We start from the raw sequence: 21,658 nt of genomic DNA, 5'->3' as shown, positions 1-21,658 counted from the left end.
AAAATTCATGGAGTCAAAGCTATTTACACTTAACTGGTTCCATTATCTCAATGTTCAGACATGTGTGCATTGAGTTAGTGTGTAGCTTAGTGTGGCTGAGAATTTTGTGTGTGTGTAGGTTTAAGAGAAAATGAAGCCAATGATCAAACTTACTTTAATTTGCAAGAGTTGAGATTTTTAAATTTATTTTATGAACTGGTAATACTTTCACATGTTTCAAAATTCCAAAAATATCAAAAGATATGGAGTGAAAATTATTCTTCATCCCTTTCCCCCCAGTTGTCCTCCCCAAGAGCAACTAGTAGGCCTGGTTACTTTGTACCCTTAGGGGGGTGTGTGTGTGTATGTATAAGCAAATGTTTTTTTACACAAATGGAAACATACTTTGCACACCTTATTACACCTTTTCATTTAACAATGTATCTTGGAGCTCTTTCCCTTAAGATTACATAAAGACAGTCCCCAATTTTAAAGTTGTGTAGTTCTCCATTCCAGCATAAAATACTAACGCAGTTCCCCATGGTGGACACTGAGGTTGTTTACAAATTTTTACTTCTGAAATCAATACCACAGTGAGACCATGTTCAGTCTACAACATACAAATAAACCTGTTGGATTTTCAACAGGTTTACGGAGACAAAGAGTTGTGTTTTTGTAATCTTGGATAGCAAGTAATAAATAGTACTTCACAGAGGCTGTATCAATTTATACCCTCCCTGGAAATGTGTAGGAACCCCTCCCCCTTTTGGATAAAAGTCAAGGCTGATAAAATGCTGGGTGGTCACACTGCTACAATCCTCCTGAAAGGTAATTTTTTTTTTTTAAAGATTTTATTTATTTATTTGACAGAGAGAGATCACAAGCAGGCAGAGAGGCAGGCAGAGAGAGAGGAGGAAGCAGGCTCCCTGCTGAGCAGAGAGCCCGATGCGGGACTCGATCCCAGGACTCCGAGATCATGACCTGAGCCGAAGGCAGCGGCTTAACCCACTGAGCCACCCAGGCGACCCTGAAAGGTAATTTAAAAGCTACATGAAGGGGCGCCTGGGTGGCTCAGTGGGTTAAGGCCTCTGCCTTTAGTTCAGGTCATGATCTCAGGGTCCTGGGATTGAGCCCCACATCAGGCTCTCTGCTCTGCAAGGAGCCTGCTTCCCCCACCTGACTCTGCCTGCCTCTCTGCCTACTTGTGATCTGTCAAATAAATAAATAAAATCTTAAAAAAAATTTTTTTTAAATGAAAGCTACGTGAAATTGTCAGAGGAAAATGCTCAAAATATAGTTGAGAAGCATGTGTTACAAGAGAACTAGAAAGGATTCCAATTTTCTAAACACAACAATACTTTTTTTGTATTTTTTTGTGTGTATAAGATCTAGTGTACACTATATGTATATGTGTGTATTTTGAAGAAAAAGTTTCAGGAAAATTAACAAAATCTTTTTTTTTTTTTTTTTAAGATTTTATTTATTTATTTGACAGACAAAGATCATGAGTAGGCAGACAGGCAGGCAGAGAGAAAGAGGAGGAAGCAGGCTCCCCACTGAGCAGAGAGCCCGATGCGGGGCTCGATCCCAGAACCCCGGGACCATGACCTGAGCCAAAGGCAGAGGCTTTAACCCACTGAGCCACCCAGGCACCCCAAAATTAACAAAATCTTAATGGTAGTGACCATCTCTGGGCAGAAGTATGAGGAATTAAATTTTACTTTTGTGCATTTTCCACGTTTGCAGTGAAGAACTTACATCACTTTTACAAACTGATAAAACCAGGTATTCTGTAGTTTACAGTAACCTCCCCTGACAAGTTTACTTGACTGTTTCAAGATATCTGTATGGAAATGAGTAGGACTATTATGCCTAGAAAATGTAACCTGAAATGAGAAATAGAAAATTTGTAAAGATCTCTGTTGTCTGGAGAGGAAGGCAAGTGACACGCTTGTTTCCACCTTACCCACTGAGGCCACTGTAACCTCAGCCCACCCAGCAAAGACTGAGGCTGTGGAAACATGACCCTTCAGGAGTTGCCATTTTGGGGACCAAGGTGGAAGGAAAGGGGCAACTGCAAGCCTGGCTTCTAGAGCTGTCTAGAGCCATGAAGTTACCGCTGGGTGTCCCCTCGCCAGAGGGCAATGATAGGTGGACCACTCCCAAATCTGTACCCCACACGGTAGGCAGGAGGAATGGTCAGAAGTGGGGCTTATCCATGTTTTACAATGTCCATGGTAAAATGCTAAAATTTAGATTACTCAGAAAAGGAGATTCTCGGGACGCCTGGGTGGCTCAGTGGGTTGAGCCTCTGCCTTCAGCTCAGGTCATGATCTTAGGGTCCTGGGATTGAGCCCCCGCATGGGGCTCTCTGCTCAGTGGGAAGCCTGCTTCCCCCACCATCTCTGCCTGCCTCTCTGCCTACTTATGATCTCTCTCAGTCCAATAATAAAATCTTTAAAAAAAAAAAAAAAAAAGTAAGTAGATTCTCTTCCTTTTCTCACACCAATTAGGAATGCGGCAAAACGGTCAAAAAAATTACTAGGAAACATTTGTGTATAAATCAATTAATAATATCACTTGTTAAAATCGAAGACATGGGATTGTTAGTAGAGCCTTCATCAATTTAGAGTCTGGAAAAAATTGGTTGTAGTGCTGGGTATGGTTTCTCCACCTTGGCATATCTGTGGCTAGATAATTCTTTGTTGGGGGCCTGTCTTGGGCAATACAGGATGTTGAGCAGCATTCTCTACCCACTAGCTGCTAAGTGGCACCCCTCTGTTCTGCCAGTTAGGATAACCAAAAAGTCTCTAGACATCACCAAATGTCTCCTGGAGGACAAATCTACCCCAACTGAGAACCTCTGGCTTAAGCAACACTGACAGTTTCAAGGCAATGGCTTTCAGTAGGAGCTGTGACACCACCAGGGAATGTAGTAGAATTTCACGGGGGCTTTTTTGGTCACTGATCTGGCCATGAATGCAGCCGACATATACATGGGGGCCACATGTGCTCTAATGACTGTGACATGCAGAACAGGCCCCTGCAGACCCTGTATGTATATGTGTGAAACAACCAGTTTGAAATGAGATCCTAAGTCAACTTCACATATTAACTCCTGCATGCTTAGAATTTTCTACAGAATTTTCCAGAAATACAGTGGCATTTTGTTTTGTTCCACTTTTGCAAGAGTTAGTCACCACTTAAGAAAATCACATCCCATACAGGAATGCCCGTCAAGGTATTTCCATGGCCAACATTGTATCCCATATACCAGATGACAACAGCCAACACCCCAGATGTACAGGCATAATGGCCCACACAGTCACATGGAAAGATACTGCACCCACTTAGTACACGTTACTCTACCATAATTACTTTTGTTTTAATTATGCTCTACAAAAAGGAACTGTAGATCGATTTTTTACAGTACACGTGTGTAGGTTACATTACCTGTGAATTCATTTCGGAGTAATAGAGGGGACAGCAGAAAACATCTATGGTTAAAGGGGGCACTGGGCTTGACAGATTTGAGAACCGTCAAACTCAGGTATTTGCAAAGCACCATTTTCTTAAGAAATCAGAGGTCACCTTAGACATTTCTACCCCCACACCCCTTTCCATGAATGCACTGTGTGGACTTACCACAGTTTTGTACCTGTGGTTCAAAAGTCATCCGTAGAGCTCCTCTCCTATGAGGAGTCTCTAATGTCGAATAACACGGAAGCACCCATGGAAGACTCTTCAACCCCAATAACGTGAACTGGGTTTTTCTCTTGCATGATTTCATGGATGTCGAACAATGCAAGCGCCCGGTTTGCAGGCTGTCCTGCCTTTGTTCCGCCCCCAGGGTTCTCATTTGAGTGTGTGTGCTGATGGCGGCCAGGGTGAGAGCTCCGGCTAAAGGACTGCTCAAGCCGTCGCCGGTTCCGTCCCTGGGGCTCCTCTCTGGTATGAGTTATCTGGTGTCGGATGAGGTGCGAGCTCTGAATAAAACATTTCCCACAATGATTACACTTGAAAGGCCTGTCGCTCCGGTGAGCTCTCTCCTCTGGATTCAAAGGTGGGTCACAGCCGAGGGCTTCTGTCCATTCATGCTTTGTTAGACCTGGAGTCTGCTCAAAGATTAGCCGCTGGCGGCACTCGTAGGGCTTCTCCCCAGCATGCTTCCGCTGATGCTGGGCCAGAGAGGAGCTGTGTCTGAAGCCCTTCCCACAGTGGTTGCACTCATAGGGCCTCTCCTCTGTGTGTGTCCTCAGATGCAGGAACAGGCAAGTGGTCCGTGAGAAGGATTTCCCACACACGCTACATGTGTATGGCTTCTCTCCAGTATGTGTCCGCTTGTGCCGGCCCAGGGATGAATTCTGGTTGAAGGCCCGCCCACAGTCCTGACATTCATAAGGTTTCTCTCCGGTGTGAATTCTCCGGTGCACTGTAAGGTGTGTGCTATGGCAGAAAGACTTCCCACACTCGGCACACTTATAGGGCTTGTCTCCTGTGTGGATTCGCTCATGCTGAACCAGGGAGGAGTTCTGGCTGAAGGCTTTCCCACATTCTTTGCACATATAAGGTCGTTCTCCCGTGTGAATTCTCTTATGCACTGTGAGATGTGCGTTGTGGTTAAATGACTTCCCGCAGTCTGTACATTTGTAGGGTTTATCCTGTACCTGGCTTCGTGTGAGTTCTGTAACTGGAATGGCTTGACCAGAAGTTTTGCTACAGTCACTGCTGTCACACGGCTCTTTTCCTGAGGACCCAGTCTGCTGACTGATTAAACTTGAGTTATGTTCCGAGTTTATAACCTGTGAGTCGTAAGCACAGAGATATTCTCGCCCAGAAACCTCTGGGGATGCATTTAGGTTTGAGTTCAGGACACCATTTTCCCCAAGTCTGAGACTTTCATAGCTTTTATCTTGAATTGGTGCTTCCTCGAGGCTAAATTCCAAGTGCCTCAAATTATCCTGTTCTTTCTCAGGCAACTTCACCTGGCCCTCACATTTCCAGTCTTCCCCTAATATGGTGGGACAGGGAGCATCCCTCAGGAAGCCTTCCCTTTCGGTGACACGGGATGGCTCCATCTCAGGAAGGCCATGCTCCTTGGGTGGCGCGTGGCTTTCAGGTCCAGACTCCCGGCCTAAAAGAATACCAAAGAGCTCTGAGGGAGTTGATGGAAAAAACACAGAGAGGGTGTTAGGCCCTCCTTTCTAGCCTCCCTATTGCTGCAGAAGGGTAGATGAATGTGACACAGTCCTGACCAAGGAGACCCCAATGGATGAAATCTGGTATTCTGATAGAAGGGGACAACGTAACTGGCACTATTCTTTCTGCTTCTCTCTTCCTCTGCCTGAAGCATTGATGTGATGGCAGAGCTGCTGCAGCCATGCCACAACCCAACGAAAAGCCAGAAGAATCAGAACCATCAGCCCTGGCACCACTGGAATGTTGAACCAGAGGCAGCAGCAGTTGCTTTGTAGAAAAAAAAAAATGTTTCTGTTTTTGAGCTGCTCTAGCCCAGTTTTCAGAGATTTACAGAGGAACACAATCCTTTTTGTTAAGAAAACAGAAGGGTGTGGAGAACAGGTTTATAGAATATGGACATGAAAGAATAAAACGGAGAAGATGGAGGGCAAGTTCACACATTAGAAAAGATCCTGTGGCGGGGCGCCTGGCTGGCTCAGTCAGTAGACCATGTAACTCTTTTTTTTTTTTTTTTAAAGATTTTATTTATTTATTTGACAGAGAGATCACAAGCAGGCAGAGAGGCAGGCAGAGAGAGAGGAGGAAGCAGGCTCCCTGCTGAGCAGAGAGCCCGATGCGGGGCTCGATCCCAGAGAGACCATGACCTGAGCCGAAGGCAGCGGCCCAACCCACTGAGCCACCCAGGCGCCCGACCATGTAACTCTTGATCTTGGGGTTGTGAGCTCAAGCCCCATGATGGGTGTAGAGATTACTTTAAAATAACATCTTAAAGAAAGAAAAAAAGGAAAAGGAAAAAGAAATGATCCTATGGAAAGGGCATGCTCAGATGGCTGCTGATAGGGAAGATGAGAGGGAGGAAGGGGAGGGATTCTGACCACTGGAGAAGAGGCAGATGGGGAGCATAGGTGAGGAAAACAGAGAGTACAGGAGCAGCGTGCAGACCTTCTGTTCAGAAAAGAGCTAACTGAGCAGGCCTGAGGCTGCCATCTTTAGAAAGGCCAGCTTTTAAGATTGGCCCTGGGCTAGGTATGGAAATTTGTGTGTCAGGGGAGTTCCCACCACTCTAACTGATAAGAGTAGCTCACTGTGCCCAAACTGTGCCAATAGTATGTTTTATGGTGAACAGCTGCTTTCTCCTAGAAGTCTAGCATCTTGGTCTTGCCAGGCACAGGATGCCTATGGCCAGCCCCCAATGAAACCATCTGGCATTGAGTGTCTAACAAGCTTCCCTGGCAGCTAAGATTTCTCATGTGTTGTCACAACTCATGGCTGGGGGAGTTAAGCATGTCGCATGTGCCTCCACTGGGAGAGAACTCTGGAGTCTTGGCTGCTTCTGGACTTCACCCCATCAGCCTTTTCTTCCTGCTAACTTTCCTCTAGGTTCTTTCACTGGATCTTTGGGTGGTGCTGGGGACCTTGACACACCACCCTTTCCAACCAGCACATCTGCAGTCTCCTCCTGGGCTGCTCCCATTAGGGGCTGCCATTTGGCAGATCTCACCTGGACAGTAACCCTGGGCAATTCCTCTCTCTGTTGCCCACAGCTCAGCCCCTTGCTCCAGCTGGGAGATGACTTCAGGTTTTGGAAGCTCAGGTCCTGGAAAAAGGGAAAGAAACAGGATATGTGAATCTGCTAAAAAGAGAGAAAGAACCAGCTCAGGACCCAGCCCTAGACTCCTGATAGGGCACGAGGACATCTCACAATAAGGTGAAAACTTTGCACTGGGACAGAAGAGTGCAGAAATCCTTCTGCTCATTTGTTCCACAGGCAGTGAGAAGGCAAGATCCCTGATCCCCAGCCCAAGGTCAAATCCTCATATTAGAAGCCCTGTGACCTATACCCCTTGAAGCATAAGTCACTGCAGCAATCAGCTGGGGAAGCAGGCCTTACCCACAGAGAGCAGATGCCCAAAGGTCTCCAGCATCACGTCACGGTACAGAGTCCTCTGGGCAGGCCCCAGCTGTCCCCATTCTTCCTGGGTGAAGTCCACCGCCACATCCCGAAAGGTCACCGGCTCCTGAAACATCACACACACTCCTGAACAGCTCAACTGTCTCCATCAGTGCTCCCAGGAAGAGGAGGAGGAATGAGGATGCAGAGGACAGAGAGGCCAGTGTCCTGAGAGACTGTATGTTCTGAGGAATGCGACTTAGGTCTCACTGGGGGCATGTGAAAGTATCCAAGCAAGATCAAAGCTAACCGGGGCACCTGGGTGACTCAGTGGGTTAATAAGCCTCTGCCTTTGGCTCAGGTCATGGTCTCAGGGTCCTGGGATCAAGCCCCACATCGGGCTCTCTGCTCAGCAGGGAGCCTGCTTCCCCCTCTCTCTCTGCCTGCCTCTCTGCCTACTTGTGATCTCTCTCTCTCTCTCTGTCAAATAAATAAAATCTTTAAAATAAATAAATAAATAAATAAATAAAACACATCCCACAAATCAAACCCTTCCATGGGCTGGGTGTGGCTGCTGTCAAAAGCTAGGTATTTCTGGATCCGAGTTTTGACTCTGCCACTTCCTCCTTAAGAAGTATACGCAGCTTCACATTTCTACTTTGTTTCCCTGTCCACAAAGAATCATGCTTTGGGGGCTGTGATAGGGAACAAGCGCTGTAAAACACTTTCTACAGGACAACATGCAAAAGAATAAAGTTGGTCCCCTACCTCACACCATATAAAAAGTTAACTCAAAATGGGTAAAAGATAAAATATAAGAGCTAAGACTATTAAACTCTTATAAGAAAACATAGTAATAAATCTTCCGGATTTGGGATTGACAAAGGATTCCTAGATATGACAGCAAAAGCATAAGCAAGGAAAGAAAAAATAAATAAGTTGGAATTCATTAAAATTAAAAACTTTTGTCCTCCAAAGGACACTATCAAGAAAGTGGAAGAAAAAAAAAAAGTGAAAAGACATCCGCATTTGCAACAGCAAATCATACACCTGGTAAATGACTTGTATCCAGAAAATATACCTCTTACAACTCAATAATAACAACAACCCAATTAAAATGGGCAAAGGATCTAAATAGGTTATTTCTTCAGAGAAAATATAAAATATACAAACACTAAAGAAGCCCATGAAAAGATGCTCAGCATCATTAGCCACCAGGGAAATGAGAATCAAAATCAGTTATAAATACCTCAATTATAAAGGAGTAGTTTCTTTTTTTTTTATAAAATTTTTTAAAAGATTTATTTACTTATTTATTTGACAGATCACAAGTAGGCAGAGAGGCAGGCAGAGAGAGTGGGAAGCAGGCTCCCCGCTGAGCAGAGAGCCCGATTCGGGGCTCAATCCCAGGACCCTGGGATCATGACCCCAGCCGAAGGCAGAGGCTTTAACCCACTGAGCCACCCAGGCGCCCCGGGGTAGTTTCTTTTAAGAAAAACACAAGTATATTTTAAAATATTAAAGAAATTATAGTATAGGTGGCATATGGCTGATTAAACTTGTGCAGAAGTATGAAGAACCCTTTGGTTGGGAACAGAGGTCTCTGTTCATGTCCCCATGTTATCACCTCCCACTCAGAAGGTCCTCAAACCTTGACACATGCTCCCTGTGCCTCCTGTCTCCCCCTTTGCACGGGTTCTCAGTGATAGCCTGGGCACCAGGTCCACTGTGTACTGATCTGTCCAGGCCATAAGACCTCTCAATAGCATCACATAAGTCCTTCATGCCAAGCAGCTCCACAGAGAGGCCCACATGAGAAGGAACTGCTAACTGTCATGTGAGTGAGGCATCCTGGAGATGGATCCTCTAGCCCCAGTCAAGTTCCAGATGACAACAGTCCAGACTGACACCTTAATCATAACCTCATGCACCCAGGCCAGAACCAGCAGCTAAATCATTTGAGACGTTTATCATCAGAAACTGAAGTAATATTTAGTGTTGTTTTAGGCCACTAAGTTTTGGGGTTGTTACACAGCAACAGATAACTTATACATGTTCTCTTGCTGCTGACAAAGACTCTTTCCTCCGAACCCTCTTCTCAACTAGGCCCTGACCTCTGGGTTCTGTGTCCATTTTGCATCACCCAGATTCATATAGAGTTGGTTTAGTCAGAATCCCCACCCACCATATCTGATCACTCTCCATGTCTTTTCCAAGTCCTCATCCCCCAAAATCCTCCAGGCAGTATCTGATCAACTGGCCTCCTTCGACAAGAATCCTCTTAGGTCATGGGGCACTTCGGTGGCTCAGTCAGTTAAGCATCTTACTCTTGGTTTCAGCTCAGGTCATGATCTCAGGGTCATGAGACAAAGCCCTACATTGGGCTCCATGCTCAGTGCAGAGTCTGCTGGAGATTCTCTCCCCAACCCCTGCCCTGCTCATGCTCTCTCTAAAATAAATAAAATCTTGGGGCACCTGGATGGCTCAGTTGTTAGGCATCTGCCCTAGGCTTGGGTCATGACCCCAGCGTCCTGGGATTGAGCTCCATGTGGGGCTCCTCCCTCTCCAGATTCCCCTGCTTGTGCTCCCTCTCTATCTCTCTGTCATAAATAAATAAAATCTTTAAAATAAAGTAAATAAAATCTTAACAATAATAATAATAATAAAGGATCCTGTTAGGTCAGTTTAGCAAGAACTACACCCATCCCAGACCCCAGGTATAAATTCCCACTTCCCCTGGTTGTATTCGGAATTTGAGCCCAGTTCTATACTGAAGTCTCTTTCCCGCATGCCAACAGTTTCTGAATAAAATCTCTTTTTACTGCTTTAAGTACTATCCAGCTGTTTTACTCTGACACTGCTCATTCCCTGTCCACCCATCCAGAGCAAAGGCAAACTGAAGCGTGGGTGCACCTCATGGCGATCTGCAAGAACGCACATCGGAAAACATGCAAAGCCAAGGTTAGCAATAGTCTGGCTTGGCATACTAAATCCGAAATCATGCAAATACTCGTCAGCAGCAATGAGCGGCAGACAGTAAGTGCAGAACGTCAAAGATGTGGCGCTTCACATCTTTGGAGGTACACATCTTTGTGGAGCTATGAATTATCTTCGGTTTCTGCCGCGTGGAGACAGCACTTTATGGAGAACACAGGCAGCGGCCACTTTGTCTAGAAATGCTGGAGCTCTCAACCAGGCAGCTTCCCCGACGGCCTTGCAAGCGCGGACCGCCCACCGCTGCGGTTCCCCCACAGCCCCCGCGGGGACGTCGCTCCCGCCAATCCGCTGCGTGGGGACAGTCCTTCCCCTCAGGCTGGGCCGGGGCCTCGCGAACAGGGCTCCCGGTGCGTGTTCAGGAATTGGAGCATCCCGACGTGTCTCATGCCTGCCATCTGCGCGCTGCGCTGACACTAGGGACCGTCACCCCTCACGCAGCAGTCGCCCTCGGACGCGGGGAAGGCCACCGGCTGGAGCCGGGCCAGCCCTGTCCTAGGGAACGAACCCAAGCGCAATCCCAGAACCGGGAAACCGGAGTAGCAGCGGAGCATGCGCAGTCGGGGACCAAAGGGCCCGCGTTCGAATCCCAGCTCCACCCTTCCTAGCAGGGCCAGTGGGCGCGCCCCGGACTGCGCCTCAGTGTCCTCCTGTGTAGAGGGTAAGGCCCGGGCCTTGCTCACCGTGCGCTGGGGGTTAAAGGGTCGATACCTGCGGGAGACGCTCGGCCCGCTGCCATCGTTGTTATTATAATTGTTACCTGAAGCCACTCCGCTGGCAGCCCCGTAGCCATCGCCAGTTCTGTCGTTTCCTCTTCGGGGTTCATTCTGGACCGACAGGTCGAGCACGGGAGCCCAAAGTGGCCGTAAACCCGGGAGCCGCCCCGGCCTAAAAGACCACTCCACTCGCCGCCCGCCGGACAATGGCGGCCGCACTGGTGACGCTGCGACTACAACTCCCAGAAGACAGTGCGGCGCGCCTCAGGGCCCGACCAATGAAAACCTTTGTTCGTCGAGCCTCCCACCAATGAGAGCCTTTTGGCTTCGGGCCAATGGGATAGTCCATCGGTTGGGCCTGGGGCGCTCCGGCCACTGGGGGCGCTCCTGCCACAGACCGCCGCGAGGCGGTGTTGGGTCGGTGGCGGCGGCTGGCTGCGGCCGGCGGTTGTGGGCTGCGGCGCACGGCAGGGTGTTGGGCGACTGGGCGTCTCCGTGCCCCGCGGAGGGGAGCGAAGGGCTGCCGAGGGACCCGGGTCTTGGGGGGATCGTCCCCAGCCTAGCCGCTGGGGGGGTCGCGTCTGCGCGCGCCCCGGCGCCGTGACTGCCCTCAGGCCGGCCGCGCTCCCAGGCTTTGCTGCGGAGGCCCCGCTTGAGGATGCCCGTCTGTCCTCGCTGGTGGGGCTGCGCTGCGTTGAAACCGGGGCCCGAGCGTCCTGGCGGGCGGTGCTTTGCTCTCCCGAGCATATACCGCTGTTGTACCTAGAACCTCTTTCTGCGCACCAGAACCACACGAACATTTAAGCGATATGGTAATATCATGGGGGGGGGGCGGTTTCTGAAAGCCGACCGCGTTCTCTCGATTCGGGGCGTTCCCTCTGAGATGCATCATTTCTGCGGGTCCTTAGAACCCATTGAATTTGTTACTAATAAAGAAGAGAGAAAAAAGCAGAAGTTCACCAGGTTGCAGTCGAACCAGAGCAAACATTTGACCATTGTGTTCTAGAAATGGAAAGGCCCAGTGGGGAGGGACGGACAACAAACCAGGAACAGGGTAAAAGGGCAAGCGACAATGGTCACCGGCTGGGATGGAGCGGCTGGCAAAGTTCACACTCTCTCCCATCTCTGTCCTCTCCTCCCCGCCTCTCTCTCTCCACGGCCACCGACCCCCCTGCCCCCTGGACAGCGACCAGTCTGCTCTTTGGTGGACCTCTTCTCCTGCCACTCCACCCAGGACACATCGCGACAAGGGCAGCAGTACCAGGATGCGAATTTTTCAGGCATCTTCACTCACTTGAGCAGGCGGCAGTGGCTGCTGTGGGAACCATGAATCGGGCAGGCTCCAGGAGACTGAATTTGGCCGCTACTGGGTACCAACACAATTTCCAAGCAGTATTCCTTTCTGGGGGGCGGAGAAGGTCCCAGAGGAACTGTTGCCTTCCCCTTAGTGTAAGGGCCTATTTAGCCAGAGCGATTCCATCCGGTAAAACAGTGATTTTGTTGTTTATACAGTAAAACTTAAACTGACCCTGCCCCCCCCCCCCACCTTACTTAGAAGCAAGTCTGGGAAACCAGTCCCAGGTAACAGAGCCCAAATACAAGGGCGGTCAGGCCAAGTGGAGACATTCAATTAGTGGAGCGCCCATACGGTCTCCCTAGCTACCAAGGAGTGTGGGCCCCACCTTTTGGGTGCCTTTTGGGGGCCAATTCTGACCAAGGTGATAGGCTAGTTCAAATATCTACTATAGGGTAAATTGTAATTCAATTAGCCCCCCACGTGTGACCTAGCATGACTGTGCAGCTTTCTCTGTGTGTTACAATCTCATTGGCCACCTGTGTGTGGCCAGGCTCAACCACATGGCCTTTGCCCTTTTAAAGTTCGTCTGTAAGGCTGGAAGGGGTCGCTCTCTCCGTAAGAGGCGGCCCCGATCGGTCAGTTTGATTATCGATGCTTGGCGCAAAATAAAGCTTTGCTTGACCTTTGCTTTGTATCAGTCTCGCTCCTTTGATTATGGGCCCATCATTAGCCCCAGACCCCCAAAGGATGGGAAAGGTGGGGGCCGTTGGGTCTATTATCTTATTGGGAGCAGCGCCATGTATTTGTGTGGACTCAACTTTCCTCCTGGTTCTCATGGTGCTGAATCTTCAATGCATGATGTTTCCCTGTCGTTTTAATTTTGAATTTTCTACTACTTGTAGTTTTGTTTTCTCCTTGATTATATTATAGGGGTTTTGTGTATTGCAGTCGTTCTCAAAGTGTGGGCCAGGGACACCTGGAGTTTCCTGAGACCCTTCCTCTGAGTTGGTGAGTTCAAAACTAAGTGCATATGGGCACCTGGGTGGCTCAGTGGGTTAAGCCTCTGCCTTCAGCCCAGGTCATGATCTCCAGGTCCTGGGATTGAGCCCCACATCGGGCTCTCTGCTCAGCAGGGAGCCTGCTTCTGCTTCTCTCTCTGCCTGCCTCTCTGCCTACTTGTGATCTTTCTCTCTCTGTGTCAAATGAATAAATAAAATCTTTAATAAAAAAAAAACTAAGTGCACAATAATAGCTTTTCCCTCCCATTTCCATTCTCTCACAAATGCACAGTAGCAGTTTGGACTGAGTTCTGCCATTCTCAAGGGCACAGGCAGCTTTGGAAACCAGCTGCTTTCCATCAAGCCAGACATTAAAGAGATTTGCAAAATATAATGCAATGCTACTCTTTTCACTAATATTTATTTGTTTTGGAAAATGTAGTTACTTTCCATAAAGTAGGATTTTGTGGGGTTTTTTGTTTAAATGAAACAAAATGTAGTCATTTGTTTGGGCTGCTATAACAAAGCACCACAGGGGTGCGTGGCTGACTCAGTCTTTAAGTGCCCGCCTTCTGCTCAGGTCATGTGCTGGGATCAAGCCTTGTTGGGCTCCTTGCTCAGCAGGAAGCCTGCTTCTCCCTCTCCCACTTCCCCTGCTTGTACTCCCTCTTTGACTGTCTCTGTTAAATAAATAAAATCTTTAAAAAAATTTTTTTAAAGTACCACAAGCAGGGTGACTTAAAGAACAAAAATTTTTTGTCTCAGTTATGGAGGCTAGAAGTCCAAGATCAAGATTTTTATATGGTTTGGTTGTTCAGAGGGCCGGAGAGAGAGACTGCTCTGTTCCTCTTTTCTCAGGTTCTGGGGTTTCCTGGCAGTCTTTGGTATCCCTTGGCCTGTAGATGCTGCCTTTCATCTTCACGTGGATGTCTCCCTGTGTGCATGTCTGTCTCCAATTTTCCTCTTTTTATAAAGAAACCAGTCATTTTGGAGCCGGGTTCACCATAGTGACTTCAGTCTGACTTAATTACCTCTGTAGAGACCTGTCAAAATAAGGTCACAGTCTGAGGTATGGGATTAGGATTAAATATATAAATTTCCAGGGTACACAATTCAGCCTATCACATGTGTTAACATATAATGGATTTATTTTTTTAATTTATTTTTATTTTTTAAATGGATTTTTAAGAATTAAAGTATAATCTTTTGGTTTTCATTCTTAATATGACAAATATTGATAGATAGAACCTCCATAAACAAAAAAACTGTTTGCAGTCCTCAGTGAGTTTTAAGATATGAAGAGTTCTCGGGGTGCCTGTGTTGTTTTGTCAGCTGCCTTCAGCTCAGGTCATGATCCCAAGGTCCTGGGATTGAGTCCCAGGACTCAGTGGGGCGCCTGCTTCTCCCTCTGCCTGCCACTCACCCTGCTTGTACTTTCCCTCTCTCTTTCTCTGACAAATAAACTCTTTGAATAAAAATCAAAATAACACCCCTTTAGAGCATTCTCATAGCATTCCCCCATGTGCTTGAAAAATCCATTCCCTATAGAGGGAAAATCCACAAGTGGGAGGAGGCCTAAAGGAGATCAGGGCAGGAGCCATGGGGATATTTAGGTGGAAAGTGTCCCAGGCAGAGATCACAGAAAATGTGAGACTCTAGATCTTCAAAGAACACACTTTCACAGCTCCCTTGTAAACTTTAAACAAATACAGGTACATATGATGTTTTTTCCTTACCTTCGCTAACATTTTGAACTGGGCAGCTCCAGCTTGATGTCCTTGGGCACCTCAATCTAACCTGTCCAAAGGCCACCTACTCTTCCTGCGCTCCAGCCTTACTCCTCCATGTCACCCCAGCCTACCTCGGTTGTCTGTATCATAATCTGATACTAGATGAAGATTCTTTGAGAAAGATTCCTTTCTCTCTCTTACTCCTCGAGTCACTGAGACTCCATGGTGGGTTAAAGATGGCCCCAAAGTCTTTGTCTCTTCCCACCCGGAGGTGGAATTTATTTCCCCTTCCCCTGTCTCTGGGCTTATCTGACGGACCAGGCTCTATAATGTAGCAGAAGTGATGATGTGTGACTTCTGAGGCCAAATCATAAGAAGTTTTTGTGGATTCTGCCTAGTTCTCCTGGAGGGCTTGTTCTTGGGACTTCCCACCTTAGAACCCAGCTACTGTGCTGAGAAGAGCCTAAGCCATGTGAAGGGGCCTAATGTGAAAATTCCGGTCAAGAACCCCAGCTGAACTCATGTCTGGCAGCCAGCAGCAACTGCCAGTTCGCCAGTGCGCCTCCATTCTGAGCCTTCACGTGAGTCCAGCTCCCACTGTATCTACCTGACACTGCACAAGAGGCCAGTAAGTGAGAAGAAGTCGGTTGATCCATAATAGAACGGTGAGAAAGAAATCATTGTTTGTTATATTTATTTATTTGTTTAATTTTAGAGCAAGAGAGCACGAGCAGGGGGAGCAGCAGAGGGAGAGAGAGAAGCAGGCTCCCCGCTGAGCAGGGAGCCCAAAGCGGGGCTCAATTGCAGGACCCTGGCCTCATGACCTGAGCCGAAGGCAGACATGTTAAGACTGAGCCACCCAAGTGCCCCAAAATCATTGTTTTAAACCACTATGTTTAGGATGTACATAGTATTAGAAAAGTGAATCTCTGGGGTGCCTGGGTGGCTGAGTGGGTTAAAGCCTCTGCCTTCGGCTCAGGTCATGATCCCAGGGTCCTGGGATCAAGCCTGGCATCTGGCTCTCTGCTCAGCAGGGAGCCTGCTTCCCTTGCTCTATCTCTGCCTGCCTCTCTGTCTACTTGTGATCTTTGTCAAATAAATAAATAAAATCTAAAAAAAAAAAAAAAAGAAATGTGAATCTCTGACTTATGGATTTTTCTCTTCTAAAAATCTGTCCTGCTCTTTCCTTTCTATCTCCACCACAAGGGCTTTAGTTCAGGACCTCATTGATTTTAAAAAATGTAAAAAATAGGGGTGTCTGTGTAGCTCAGTGGGTTAAGCCTCTGTCTTCGGCTCCGGGCATGATCTCAGGGTCCTGGGATTGGGCCCCACATCAGGCTCTCCACTCAGCGGGGAGCCTGCTTTCCCCTCTCTCTCTGCCTGCCTCACTGCCTACTAGTGACCTCTCTGTGTCAAATAAATAAAATATTTTTAAAAATGTAAAAAATATGTTTTTTAACAAGTAATATATTCTCATGGCTTGAAATTCAGAAGGTACAATTGGGCATTTAATGAGATCTTCCTCTGTTCCTTGACTCCACCACCAACCTTCCTCCTCATGAGCAACTACTATTTCTAGTTTCTTGGAGGTCCTTTTGTAGCTGTATTATGCATTCACAAGTAAATTATGTGTAAATATTTTTTCACTCTTTTACAAAACTGGGTTTCTTTGAGCATCTTCCTAGGGAGCTTAGCACAGCTGTGGCCAAACACCAGGAAGATTGCTAGGGAAGGCAACCCCATTGGTGCAGAGCATTTTCAAGGCCACGATACAGGGTGACTGGAATCCCCGGACCTACAAGGGAAAAAGGGCCTGTTTTGAAGCAGCCAGGTGTAGAATCCTCAAATTTGGACTGATGCACAAGCTGTGTTCTACCTAGGATGGCTAGATGTGTGGCCTCAATGTGCAGTAGGCAAAGGGTGATCCCTTGCCACTCTCTGAGTGCAGCAAAGTGGAAAGGGTTTCTATGTGTGCAGGACACACAGAAGTCACCATCAAGCTATTACCTCTTCTCTAACTGAAAGGCTTCTTTCCATATGTTCCATGCCCCATCCCGTGTCTGAGAACACAGTTGGGCATGGCTCTACACTTTGAAGTGATGCTTCATTTTCCCCTCCAGAGATCCTAGTTCCAGCCTAGACTTGACCAGTAACGCACTCTGTGTCCCTGAAAACCCCTTCAGAGGATGATGACTGCTTGATCCGCATCGCCTGAGAGAGTAAGATTAACATCTCATGTGTCAACCTCTTCTCTGGTAATCAGGAGCTTGGTCCCAGCCTGTGCAGTAGGAGATGGGACCTGGAGAACATCCTTCATCTGAGGGGAGGGGACTGAGGGACAGAGAGGTGGGCATAAATCCCCCCGCCCCAGGTCACACAGCACATTCAATAAGGAAAACTCACTGAATAAGACTGAGTCTTTAGTCTTGTCTAATTTCTCCCCAGATCTGCCCTTCTCTATTGTCTTCATTGTACCTCCAGTGCTCAAGTAAAAATAAAATAATATAAAATAAAACTATTCTCCAACATTTCTTCACCGAACAAAGATTGGCTGTTACAGCCAGGAACTGTTTGGCAACAAAGAAAATAAAAGCTCTACCCTCATGAGCTGATATTTTTGTGTGTGTGAGAGGTGGGGTGGGTGGTATTTTTTTTTAAAATACTTTTTTAAACTACCTATTTTTTTAAACTATTTTTTTTAAAGATTTTATTTATTTATTTGACAGACAGAGATCACAAGTCGGCAGAGGCAGGCAGAGAGAGAGAGAGAGAGGAGGAAGCAGGCTCCCTGCAGAGCAGAAAGCCCGACGTGGGGCTCGATCCCAGGACCCCAGGATCATGACCTGAGCCGAAGGCAGAGGCTTTAACCCACTGAGCCATCCAGGCGCCCCTAAACTACCTATTTTTTTATGTCAGGTGGTATCAGGATGGGCTAGGTTCTGTTGAAGTAACATCCTCCCTGTGCCCTGGGGTTGGCAGCTGGGTGGGTGGGGTAGGGGGGGTTTCCAGCTCGTCATAACCATAGTGGGTGTTGCTGGTTACCCAAGTCTCCTTGTCTTGACTCTCTCTACCCCCTGTAGCAACAATCATTGTATGGGGCTGAGTTGCTCTCTGTGAGATTTGCGACCACCCACTTCAGTGGTAGGGGAGCAGGTGACAAATGCAGGTGCTGAGATGATGATGATCTCCATGGCAGTTTGTTTCCTGAGATTTCCACACTGAGAATTTGAAGACTAAAAAGGAGCATAGTGAGCTGGGGTGGTGAGGAGGAAACAGTGCTGATACTTACGTGGAGGGCAGGCAGGAGTACTGGGCCAAGAGGACAGATTATGAAAACAGAATATACAACCTGAAAGTGGAACAAAGGGACACGTGGGTGGCTCTGTTGGTTAGTCATCTGCCTTTGGCTCAGGTCATGATCCCAGGGTCCTACAACTGAATCCCACATTGAGCTCCTTGCTTAGGGGGGACCCTGCTTCTCCCTCTGCCTGTTCTGCCTGCAGCTCCCCCTGCTTGTGCACTGACAAATAAATAAAATCTTAAAAAAAAAAGGGGGGGGGTGGAACAAGGACCTAAATATCTAGAAACTCCTCTGTCACATTTCTTACACTAATGAATATGAACAGTATAAATAATTATTGGTAATATTATATACACAGAGCACATCGTTTGACAGCCAGTTGGCAAAATTCATACAGCCTTAGTATCATACACTTAAGAGCTAAGATACTAACAGCCGGTGATATTGAAAGAAAACCAGAAGCTTCCACAGCCCCCAGAAAGACAAAAGTACAATTAGTTAGTGGATCTCAGAGTCATCTTAGGTCAATACTATTCTGCTCATGCTGTCTTCATTAACTACCATGAGGCAACATGTCTGCATAATAAATAAAAGTTCCAGCTAGTAAACTTGACCTGAACATTACTAAGAATGTTTAATACACCGGAGCACCTTGCTGGCTCAGTTGACTCTTGATCTCGAGTTATGAGTTCAAATCCCATGTTGGACATAGAGCTTATGTTTGTTTGTTTGTTTTTTATTTTTTATTTTTATTTTTTTTTTAAAGATTTTATTTATTTATTTGACAGAGAGAAATCACAAGTAGGCAGAGGCAGGCAGAGAGAGGAGGAAGCAGGCTCCCTGCTGAGCAGAAAGCCTGATGCGGGGCTTGAACCCAGGATCTGAGATCAGACCTGAGCCAAAGGCAGCGGCTTAACCCACTGAGCCACCCAGGCGCCCCTGTTTGTTTGTTTTTTAAAAGGAGTGTTCACACAAATTCACATTTTATGTTTAGGGTATTTGTAAGAGAAAAAAAGAAAGAGCATCATTTTTTGTTATCTTATCAGGGTCCTCTGGTATTTACGCTAAGCCTGGAGCAGTCCAAGTGGGATTCACATCTACAAAAGGGAATTGTGGCAAGGAACCTCAGTTTGGAGGCGCAAAGGTGTGATTCTGAAAACCAGTCTCAAGAAGGAATTATATGAACCATGTGCTTCACCCACTTGGGCAGCCAGAGCCACCGTCCAAACAGTTTAATGGAACAGGTACTGTTAAAACTGCTAAATATATTCATGTTTGATGAGGCATGAAAGCTTACACAATAAGGGTTAACACAGCAGGTCTGAGGCTTCAGCTGTTCCAAGGTACTGTTTGCAAGGCTGGCCTCTGGCTGGCATCTGGCAACTTGGCATTTAGAGTGTGGTCTGTAACCCAACTTGATAAGGACGTCTCACTGTGCCTAGACTATGCAAACAATGTGATTTGCACTGAGCACCTGCTTTCCTCTGGGAGTCTGGAATTTGGTACATGCCAGACAGAAATACCTACTTGCGTAATCCTCAGTGAGCTTTGTATGACCCTCTCAGGGCAGGGACAGCATTGGAAGCCAACATGTAGATTCCCCCAGACATCAGCTGGCTTTCCCATCCTTGCTACATCACTCTAATAAATCTTAGCTGTGAGTACAATATGCTAAGTCTCAAGAATTCATCTAGAAATCTCTGGATGTGGGGGTGGCCTTGTGGGCCCCCAACAGTTCCACTGCTATTTGTTCAAAATTATGCGGATTATATTGTTATCTGTATTCTGAAAAGGGGGAGGGAGGATGGATTTCTGTTTCTTATTAAAAGGAGGTTCTGGGTCACATGTAATAGATGAGGTATCATTTAGGGTTTACAAAAAAAAAAGGTCACAAATTTAAACAAAACCAACAAAGAGAAAACACGCACTTTGCGGGATCTGTCGGGCAGGTTCTTTCTCCCAGGCTCTGGTGTCTCTTGAGAGCTATATGGTAACACTGGTGCAGGCAACACAAGCAACTATCCAACTAGGAAGCAAGGTCCCCACCTGTTACGTGTGGGCTGCCCTAGACAAGATGTGTTACACCTCAGCCTCAGGGTCTCATGAACCACAAGAGCTATATTACTTAAAGGGTTTTATGACAGATACCAGGTAATTGCCAGAATGATCTTGGGGGGGGAAGTACATTCAGTACTTGGCTATGCAAATTCACATAACTGTCTTGCCCCATTCCATTCCAGGATACCAGCACCTCTCCAGGTCCCATCTCAGGGGACTTCTGACTTCCTGGTAGTAAGGCCTCTGAAAAATCAAGTCTTAAAAGACTAAGCACCCATCTTTAATATCAGGGATTTCTAAAAAGTCAAGGAGCCTTCCTACCCTTCTGAATAAAGTCTAATTGGCCAGATAGGAAAAAGTCTGACAGCTTTTTTTTTTTTTTGGTCTTGCTTTTTACATTGTCAATCTACTATTATAGCAACACTGAATTAAAAGAAAGAAAATTGTATATAATCCCACAAATCAACCGCAGATGTCCTCATGTACTGTTGTTTTGCTCACTTATAGGTACACACTGGAAATAATTTGTTACCCAAATAAGTAGTGAACTACCAGGGAAAGAGTTACTACCGAAGGTATAAAATGAAAACCAGTGATCTCCTTCCCCAACCTATGCAACAGTCACACATCTCATCAACGACTTAACCATTTCTATTCTGGTTCTTCCTGAAGCCATGTCTGTAATTCTGATCTTCTATGGTCTGTAGAATTACTGACTTCCTGCTCTGATGTGGAATATAGATTTGGCTCAACTCTTGCTCCTCTATTTGCTTCTAATTTCTGTCATATTACCATTCTATGCTCCAATTTTGGTTTCCTGAAATAACCTATGTATCATATTATATTTAAGAGGTCGCTTCTTAAGATAAGGATACAGGGATACTCTTTTCCCCCCTATCTTTCGTCTTCTACTTTACAACAGCTAGAGACTATACCATTACTGTTGGTGAAAGTGCTGGGAATCTCATGCTCTTGCCATTACGAAATCCTCATGTCACAGCTCTGGCTTTCTTCCTTAGGAAAAGCAAAGAACAAAAAACAAAAACTCAGTACTACTGTATATATTGTATCTATGCAAATACTGTTATGAAGGGCCAATCAGAACAATCTAATTGTATATCCCCCCTCTTTTATTCCAATTTCATGAGTGCTCTGCCTCTTCTAAGAAGTAGTATCATCAGGGTCAAATACATGGCTTTTGGGGTGCCTGGGTAGCTCAGTTAAGCGTCTGACTCGTGGTTTTGGCTCAAGTTGTGATCTCAGGGTCATGAGATCCAGCCTGCCATTGGGCTCTGCGTTCAACATGGAGTCTGCTTGAAATTTTCTGTCCTCTCTCTCTGCCCCTCCCCCACTTATTCTCTCTAAAAAAAACCCAATCTTTAAAAAAAAAAAAAAAAGCATCTTGGATTTATTTTTTCACTTGCAATTACTTTTTGACTCACTCTTAGAATAAAACTTTAACTACTTGGTTCCCCAAATATCTGTTCTCTTTGGG

At 46.5% G+C, this 21,658-nt stretch overlaps 1 protein-coding gene and 2 long non-coding RNA genes across 3 annotated transcripts; 1 reads left to right on the top strand and 2 right to left on the bottom strand.

Annotated features, from left to right (window-relative positions):
- Window positions 1-3,345: 3,345 nt before the first annotated feature.
- ZNF8 (zinc finger protein 8) lies at window positions 3,346-11,009 on the bottom strand. Its single transcript, XM_047710774.1, has 4 exons — window positions 10,824-11,009; window positions 7,070-7,196; window positions 6,680-6,775; window positions 3,346-5,113 (listed from the first exon to the last, which is right to left on the bottom strand). Exons 1-4 carry the CDS (start codon window positions 10,887-10,889, stop codon window positions 3,672-3,674), a joined length of 1,731 nt encoding a protein of 576 aa, XP_047566730.1. The 5' UTR covers window positions 10,890-11,009; the 3' UTR covers window positions 3,346-3,671.
- Window positions 11,010-11,194: 185 nt separating this feature from the next.
- Window positions 11,195-19,788, top strand: LOC125089041 (uncharacterized). Its single transcript, XR_007123834.1, has 4 exons — window positions 11,195-12,149; window positions 13,007-13,084; window positions 15,203-15,469; window positions 19,152-19,788. It is a non-coding gene; the product is annotated as an uncharacterized LOC125089041 (long non-coding RNA).
- LOC125089046 (uncharacterized) lies at window positions 14,067-21,410 on the bottom strand. The gene is made up of 3 exons (XR_007123839.1): window positions 21,099-21,410; window positions 18,094-18,153; window positions 14,067-14,117 (listed from the first exon to the last, which is right to left on the bottom strand). It is a non-coding gene; the product is annotated as an uncharacterized LOC125089046 (long non-coding RNA).
- Window positions 21,411-21,658: the final 248 nt, after the last annotated feature.

This window comes from Lutra lutra, chromosome 17, assembly GCF_902655055.1.
Source record: "Lutra lutra chromosome 17, mLutLut1.2, whole genome shotgun sequence".
Taxonomy (NCBI): Eukaryota; Metazoa; Chordata; class Mammalia; order Carnivora; family Mustelidae; genus Lutra; species Lutra lutra.
Note: the sequence above shows the minus strand (reverse complement) of the source record. Positions and strands in the feature narration are given on the sequence as shown.